The sequence below is a fragment of the Sander vitreus genome, chromosome 24 (genome assembly GCF_031162955.1).
Source record: "Sander vitreus isolate 19-12246 chromosome 24, sanVit1, whole genome shotgun sequence".
NCBI classification, from domain to species: domain Eukaryota; kingdom Metazoa; phylum Chordata; class Actinopteri; order Perciformes; family Percidae; genus Sander; species Sander vitreus.
The window spans coordinates 1,444,727-1,453,457 of NC_135878.1; the positions used below are offsets into that span (position 1 = coordinate 1,444,727).

Below are 8,731 nucleotides of genomic sequence, written 5' to 3' on the forward strand. Positions count from 1 at the left end.
AAATGTCACACTAGAAACAGAACAAAACCAGGCCAACGCTGGCCTTTACATGATCCCTCCTGTCCTTTTACACCCAACACCCCCACTGAATAATTTAGCATCAGGCAGCTACCGTACAGACAGCAAGACACGTGTAGAAATGGGTCATTGCCAAAGGTACACTGAAAGCGATACTGTACATTATAACAGATAACATCCAAGTTTATATTCATGGACGGTTTACTGGATGTTGCTGAGGGGGCTTGAGATGTTGTGGTTCAGTACAAAGTCCAGGTCCAGTTTTTGACTTTTATTTGAAAGATGACAGAAACAAGCATATAAAAAAAAAAAAAAAAAGGCTTAGTAAACAGGATCTTGCACCATGAGAAATTTAACACATCCCTTTCCTTTTTCACCTAAGAGTTTTGTGCCAGAGGTCGAAACAGGGCACCACGTGCAGCCGGACATATTTCAGGCCCCCGGTTGTGCACTCTAGACAGCCGTAAACTGTTTCCCGCCTCTGGTTGCCCATGCCGCAGAGCGCACAGGGCCCTTTGGGGATGTTGTGTTTGAGGAGGTTGACCCGTGTGTGGGAGCTTTCTCTCAGGTAGGCAGTGGACACGTCCGTCATGCTGGCGGCTTTCTCGTAGTAGTCGGTTACCATGTCGTCCATGTATGTGTCGGCGTGGGTTAGCTCCTCAAATGTTTGGTTATCTGCACAGTGGTTGGATAAAGCAAAAAGAGCAGTAAGTATAGTGAAAGTAAGTGGTTTTTTTATTATGTAGGAGAGATTACCATACCTGCTCTGAAGGGGCTTCCATAGATGATTCCAGACAGGAAACGGCGCAGTCGGCCCATGGAGAAGTGACCGATGAAACCACCGAGCTGCTCCCTGATCTGCTCCCGCTCAAATCCACCCTGAGACTCTGGGGCTACACAGATATCTGACACAGGAAGATGTCAGTTCAGAGATTTGGTCATCTTTACAGGAGTTTCCAAGAGTCAAATTAGGGCCCACTGAGTATTTAATATGATGGGCAATTTTATTTCGGTTAACACATGATAAACAACTTCCCACAATTTGCCACCGTAGCTCACCGAAAAATAGGCTGAGGTTAAGGCTTATTTTTGCCCATCCTATAATTCCCAGAGAATTACCCAGAAATCCAACACTAAATACTTGAGGACAAGCCTAGTAATTTGTTGTAATCTTACTTCATAACCCTTAATTTTTGATTTTAAAGCTTTATTGAAAGTTTTTTTTGTCATGTAACCTGCCACGTACATTACAATTAATCATTTGGTCTAAAATGCCAGCACGGTTTCCCAGTGGCCAAGTGGAGGTCTTAAATTGTAGCGCAGATGATTTACGTACGAGTAGCTACAGACATTGATTTGTTAAATTGATGAACCCATAAACTTGCCGTTTTTAGCACCATGCACTTTCTGTGGATGAATTAGCTCCAATGGTGGACCGCTCCCTTCACATGCGAGAGTTGGTGTAATAAATGCCCACATTTCTTGCTGAAGAGCAAATTACTTTTACAGAGAAGATCATGGCAGCAGTAAGTGTCATTTCTTTTGTGCCCAACTTGGCAAACCGTGCCATAATTTGTCCTCAGATTAGGTCTGAGATCTTTCAACCACAAAGGGAAACCTCAATCTTCTGATCCGAAGTCAGACATCTTGTCCATTAGGCCACATGGTCAGAAAATTTGATTGACATAATTTAGTATCTGAAATATTTAGCTGTGTACAATGTGATTTCAGGTGCCAGGGTCAAAAGACATGACACCATAACTCTAGAGAACGAAAAGATCCTGTTATAGGAAGATAAGAATGTGTGGCATGAAGAGTCCCGAGGAGCCTCAGATGTTGATGCTTCCACAGCTTTTCATGGGAGACCGCTTTCAACCATGATGGTTTCAAGCCTTCAATTTTCTCTCAACCTTATCCTTTAAGTGCTCCGTTGACTTTCATCTTAATTCTGTCTGTAGTGGATTAAAGTTGGAGTCGGGAAAACTTCAGAAAGCAGAACATTTTCATTCAAATCTCTGTAAGCCTCATTTAGTGGTTTCTGTGATGCTTGCAACAAGAATCTTTACTTTCATTCCAATTTTCCCCTATTTTTTGCACCTTAATTTCTCAAATGACATTGTAGTTTTACACTTGTTTAGTGCGATCGTTCCTACCAAGTCGTCCGTCCAGTCGAACAAACAGCTCACAGATGCTGAATGCGATGGTGGTGTGAGCCGGAATGACGATGGCCTTGTCTCGACCTTTAGGATTCCTTCCATCGTCGATCTGAAACTGCAGAAACAGAAAGCTGAGTGACTGTCCATGAGATAACAGTCAGAAGAATCTGCATCTTCAGACAAATCATGACGAGGCACTTCAGCTGAAAATCTCCATTTGAGATATTTCAGTATGTAGCATTCAAAGCAAGACAAAACGGAGGCAACTGTGGCAACAAATGACACTTGCAGGATAATAGTAAATGCTAAAATGTAGCATAACAGTACATAACGAAGGTCCTCTTCATTAGCAATATTGTTTAGCATTAGCATGCTGTAGCTCTTACTAGGTTACTGGTAAATGAAATAAAGCACAACCGCGAAGTTTTGAATGTTTATTAAAATATATCTTGTGGATGTTGCAGCTGGTGTTGGTTGGAGGCCAGGCCTGTCAAGAGAAACACATGCACTCAGTTTGCTAGTTTGGTTACCTAAACATGCAGTATGGTGTAATGTTTGCCTGATTAATTGAATGCAGGTTAATCGTTGAGTGTAAAACATTTGCGTTCAAGTTACTCGCCTCTGCTGTGCAGCATCTCCTCTCCAGGGTGTTTGGGCTAAAAACAATCCCCCCCAGGTTATCGAGCCCCATTTTAATTGTCCCGGGAGATACCATGTCTTAATCAGTGAAGGGGTGTTTGAGTACTTAGATTAGTTGTTCAGGCTACCTATGTCTGATTGTACTAGGTAACGTAATGCAAAGTAAATCAAGATTAATAACAGGAGGGAAGTAGACATGTATCGTATGTGTTTGTTGTAGTTTTTATAATTGTTAATGTTAAGTTAATTTCAGATGTCCGTTGTGCCGTGGTAGGGTCCAGGTAATGGCTATAAAAGGCTGCCAGTTTCCATCTATCTGCTGCTGCAGTCAGGGGCCACATGGGGCCAGTAGTCCTCACTTTAGTTTGTTGTGATCATGGCCTCCATTTTTGCGTAAATTGTTGGTGAAATAAAGCTGTTTGGTCTGCACCATACCTCTGCCACAAGTCTCCTGCTGTAAATATCCAACCGCTACACAGCTATTCTGACAGTAAAACAGGTAGAGGAAAGTCACAAAGTAGAAATGTCATCTAAACACTTACATCTTAAGTTTGCAAACTGTAACTAACCACAGAGTGTATTTACATGAGCAAGGGTGTGTTGTATTGGTCATGAATAAACTACAAAGCCAACTATTTCATAATAGAAAAACCTATTGAACTTGGGATGTTTTTTAAATAAAGGATGAATATTAAAAGTATTACGTATGCCGTCCTGACCATAAACCATTAAATGACTTAGTGTCTCCAATTAGATTCCACTGTGTTTAACACAAGTTGGTTGTATGGCATTCCCAAAAGTGAGCCCAATGAACACAGTATGTGTGTATGGTGTGTACCCTCATGGTGGTCCCTCTCATGCCAGCATGGACGGTCAGGGAGCACTGGCGTGTGGTGCGGATGCTCTCTACAACGACACAGAGAACGGTCCGACCGCTCTCCTTGGACTGGCGAACCAGGCAGTGATCCAGATCCACTTTTCTGAAAAGGAAATTTGTCATTTAGTTGTGTACTTTTGAGGCTAAAACCAATCCTTCCAACACAATAAACCTGTTAACGTCACTCAAGACTGTCTTGCATTGTCCTCTTGTATGTAGCCCCTGTCCTGTATGTGTGCCAGTGTAGAATAACATAATCATTTATTCATCTTAATGGGGAGAAACCCATCTCCTCAGGTTCCTTCTGTCACAATTAGGTCAAAGGTCAGCTACCAACTAGCCTTTGTTAGGAAATATTCAGTACATGTCTCTAAAATATCAAACATGGTAAATTGACAGTTGATAAGATAAGATAAAACTTTATTGTCTGTCAACCAGAACATTTTCTTGCATCGTTCTTGCTCTGACAATCAACAGATAATATTAAAAACACAAACATAAAAAAACCCATCTGTTTGGTCACACAACAAACATCTGACACACCTTTCCATCACGCGCACATGCACACACACATACACACACAAACATACCACATCCAAACACACACACACACACACACACACACACACACACACACACACACACACACACACACACACACACACACACACACACACACACACCACATCCAAACATGTAATACATACTGTATGATTGTTGTGACACTTCTACCTACATCTCTCCTTTTAAAAGGATAAATAATTAATGAAAAAATAGATAATTCCACTTGGTTATCAATAAATTATTGCATAGTTGGCACTTCATCTAATCAGCCTGAAGTGATACCATGCATGATGATGATGTTGCCTTGGCAACCATCCGTATGTTGTGTTACCTGGAGTGCAGCTCCCGCAGTAAGGTGGGCACCTCCAGCTCGTGTTTGGTCACGATGCCGAACGAGGCTTTGACGGCCACAGAGTCCGATCCGCTGATGTTGAAGCCCACGTCGTTCATCAGGTGGTTTCCTAACCGGCCGCTGAGGGCCACGTCAGATTTGTCCTCGTAGTTGAGGAGTTGATAAGAAGACACTCCTGTTTCAGAATAAAACAGAGCTTTCGTGATCAAGTTATGCTAAGACATATTGCGAGTATTTATATTTTCTGCTTCTTTATACTTCTATCCCTATCCAATTTAAAGGAAATGATTGTGCTTTTTACCCGACTACATTCATTTGACAGTAAGTAACTCTAGAAATTTATATTTTGAATTCAAACATGATGAAACTAAGGATATAATGTAATTAAAATTAGCTCCAGCCACAACAGTAAAATGCTACTTGATGATTTAATATATAAAAGTACGCTCAACGGGGCCATTTTTCTGCATACTTTGACTTTTGATCATTAAATTACATTTTGCTGATAATACTTGCATACTTTCGGTAACATTTTCAATTCAGGGCTTTTACTTGTATTGCTACTTCCTTCACCTCTGGACATATTTACCCAATGTCCCCTTAAAATGAATCACAGAAAGTGAATCTAGTCTCCGTAAGAAAGACATCACTGATTAACTTCAACATAAAAGACAGAATTAGCCTTATATATTGTCAGACCAGAGTTTATTTTGAAGTGTGTTGGGGCTTGAAATCTTAACACAATCAAAGGAAATTCAGGATATTGAGTTATTTTGTAACCCTTAAACATTTACTGACCCACTAGTCAGCCATTGCTGCAGGTGAAGCTACACATTGTTCAAACCCACAGAACTTTATTTAAAACACAAGTGGAGATCCTACATTTCCACAAAGATACCAAATCTGTCAGGTTGAGTTTGGGATGAAATGTGTATAAAATGATGCATACGACATCTGGAATATTTAAATTTGATACAATGATGGAACCATGAAAATTTGAGTATTCAAAAACTTCACTCATTGTAGACTTCATATATTTTCTAATACATTACATATGATACTGTAGTTCCACATTTAAGCTACTTAAAAGGGGGCAATAAAAAGTACGTCAACAAAGCCAGATTTAACATATTTCACAACAAATACTCAAAAGTTGATTCTCAAAATTCTGACTGGTTTGATTTCTCTACCTGCTGTGATCTCTTTCTCCCCGACCAGGATGTCTTTCAGTGAGAAGGGGGTCGATGCGTACTTGTTCTTCTTCCAGAAATGCCTCTTCCTCTTCCTGGTGACCAGGCTGAGGGGCTGGTAGCGGTCAGCCTCGCTCAGGCTCGGGACGGGGATCAACCTCCCTGTGTCCCCAACCTGCTTCACAAAGTTCTTAGCGGCTGCTGTGAACATGTTGTTATTGTAGGTCCACAAGTATCAAACCAGGTAAAAAAGAATATTGTTCCTCTAAGACTGCAGTGTCACACAATTGCTAGGTTTATTTGCTGGTCCTGTTTGGTGAGCTGCTCTTCTCAATGGGGAAGCTAATTCTGGAGTGTTCTTTCAGACTCGTGAAATGTTAAATAATGCAGGTGGTGTGTAAGGGAATATGGTGGCTGTGGATGCAAAAGATGCATGTTTACTTGTTAGGTCACTGTAGGCCTGCAGCTTCCTGTCATGTGACAAATGAGGTGGGAAAACAACACATTATAGGAGCATTTCTTACACTTTTTAGCAGCACACTGTCTCTAACTGCTGACTAAAGTTTGAACTATGAATACAAGTCTTATTCTGAACAGTAGCTACATGTTCGACTTTGGCATACATGAAACATTGGCTTTGGCCACGAATGCCTGAAAAAGCTTTTTTTAGGGATGTCTCCGTGGTTTTGTAAGATCTAATGTTTTTTCATAGCAGCTTTTTTTGTTGTCGGATAATGTCCACCTTTTCAGTCCAGCCTCTGTACTTACAGTGTGTGTGTGTGTGTGTGTGTGTGTGTGTGTGTGTGTGTGTGTGTGTGTGTGTGTGTGTGTGTGTGTGTGTGTGTGTGTGTGTGTGTGTGTGTGTGTGTGTGATCATGGACTGATCTCTCCTGTGGTTACACTGCTGTCAAGTCTACACATCCAGAAATAGCCTGTATGTTTTTAGGTTTTAAATGCCACTTGTCCGATGCTTTTCTTTCTTACCACAAGAGCTGAGGTCAGTAATACTTCTATACATTACATTCCCTGTAATTTCTCACTGTCTTGGCCAAAAGAGGACTTGTAGTTTCTTGGGAGCTATATAAGAAATCAGCACACTGCAATTTACACTCAGGCGTGCAGCCAGGAATTTCAGGATTGAATCTTAGTTTTCTCCAAACCTCATGACATTCACCAAAGTGAATTATCAGTAAGCTTTCACCCGGAATCACCTGCTCAGTGAGTGCCGGTGATACATAGTGTCTTTACAAGTCTAACATGTTTGTGTAAAGGTGAAGAAATGCACACAGCTCTGCACAATACCTTTTAACATACAACTGAACAATGTGGATAGCTTGTACAGATTAGTACAAAGATGGTTAATGGTGACTCATTCAACTGTTTGCACTTTGATTACAAAAGTTGGAACAGGTACAAAAAACAATGGGGAACAGAAAAAGAGCAAGTACAGCTTTTAGACCAAAACAAACAATAGTGTAAAATGGCTGTTTCAGGGGCTGGCACTTAAAAAGATTGAAGGATAACCCCTCTAAGCACCAGTTTATCACACTGCATTAAAGAAAAAACCCTATGGATGTACAGAAGCTGAGCTCCTTATCTGACAGAGGAACTGTCTTCCCATCTGCTTTAGTTTCTGTCCCGCGTGGCTCTCTGACTCTGTAATGTGAAACCAGTCTGTTCTTGAACCACCTGAAAACACTTCCTGACCAGAAGTTGTTACAGCAAAGGAAACAAGTGAAATCCACCTCATCCACTCACATAAATGCGACTTTAGGAAGGCTTTGATAGCTCAGTTCAAGAGAAAGTCACTGGTTAAGAATATTTCTGTGTACGAGACCACGGCAAAGAAGTCTCGTTTGTTTTGTTCTCTACCTCCGGGACATCACCTCAGGGACCGGCGGTCTGGTCGATGCTCCGACTTGGCAGGACATTGCCCTGGAAAACACATCAGATGAATGTAACATGCACATTGTAAACCGCTCAAGCTGGAGCACACAGATTAAGCTCAGCAGGAATTTCAGGACGATGGCAAAATAAACACAAAAAAATATCTTTATTTTTGTCTGAAGGTTGCTTTATTTTTAACACATTGTCACAGGTACAATCGATATAGTACAGATACCAACAATTCATTGATATTGGAGTTCATTCAGCTTTGGTTTTGTGTAAACAAACACCTCCTTTATAATTTAAATTATAGGCTACATTATTATTAGACAAGCTTAAATTTTTATTTTGGGGTGCATACATCTGTTTTTTGGCCACTTGGGGGCAGCACAACAAGCTGTAAACACAACACTGACATATCACTTTATACAGTTGTTGGCTAATGTGTTATCAAGCAATTAGCATCTATTTGTCATGTTAGTGATCTGGATAATGCAGTTCACCATTCTTTTAGCCCTGTTTTTGGCTCCTGAGTGAAATATCTGGCTAGTAGCTGTCGTTGCTCTTTCTTAGCTAGTCTAACTTTGTCTGTCTGCCATTTAAGTATCACATCTTTTTCACTAAAAACAGCCCCTCACTGCTGCTGGAAACAAGGCTGATGAGAGACAATGAACCAAAAAAAATCAAAGTTGCAGGCCATAAAAACACCCCAAATAATTAGCCAAAAGATGCTTAAGTTCTGCAGAGTGGGTGATAATTTTCACTACGAGGGACTCCTTTCACATTGCACATTGTCATTTGATCCATTGTTAATGTAAAACAAATTGATTGGAGCAGCTTTAATTAAAGATGGTAGAAAAACTTAAAACAAGAGGAGGATGAAATGATCTTTTCCAGCAGCAGACATAGAGGATTGGAGCCCAAGATCTAGACATCTCAACCCCTTTATTATGTCATAGAAAAAAGTTACCCATTCATTTGTAATGAAGCAGATGTACATGACAGTGAAAATAAGAAAAAAGTGGATTACTGACATGCAACTCAGACC

The 8,731-nt window shown here is 40.7% G+C and overlaps 1 protein-coding gene across 2 annotated transcripts; it reads right to left on the reverse strand.

Moving 5' to 3' along the window:
* Positions 1 to 391: 391 nt before the first annotated feature.
* pjvk (pejvakin) lies at positions 392 to 6,007 on the reverse strand. 2 transcript variants are annotated; one of them, XM_078244102.1, is made up of 6 exons: positions 5,797 to 6,007; positions 4,586 to 4,781; positions 3,652 to 3,793; positions 2,172 to 2,289; positions 876 to 923; positions 392 to 747 (listed from the first exon to the last, which is right to left on the reverse strand). In XM_078244102.1, the coding sequence occupies exons 1-6, from the start codon at positions 6,005 to 6,007 to the stop codon at positions 392 to 394; spliced, it is 1,071 nt and encodes a 356-aa protein (XP_078100228.1). The 2 variants fall into 2 exon arrangements, with proteins under 2 accessions (XP_078100228.1, XP_078100229.1); XM_078244103.1 differs by lacking the exon at positions 876 to 923 and having other exon boundaries at positions 392 to 693.
* Between the last annotated feature and the right edge of the window lie 2,724 nt (positions 6,008 to 8,731).

Coding starts and splice junctions, on each gene's coding strand:
- pjvk (XM_078244102.1), bottom strand. CDS start 6,007: ATGTTCACAGCAGCCGCTAAGAACTTTGTGAAGCAGGTTGGGGACACA. Junction 4,782..5,796: donor GGAGAAAGAGATCACAGCAG/GTAGAGAAATCA, acceptor ATTCTGAAACAG/GAGTGTCTTCTTATCAACTC. Junction 3,794..4,585: donor CTGCGGGAGCTGCACTCCAG/GTAACACAACAT, acceptor TTTCCTTTTCAG/AAAAGTGGATCTGGATCACT.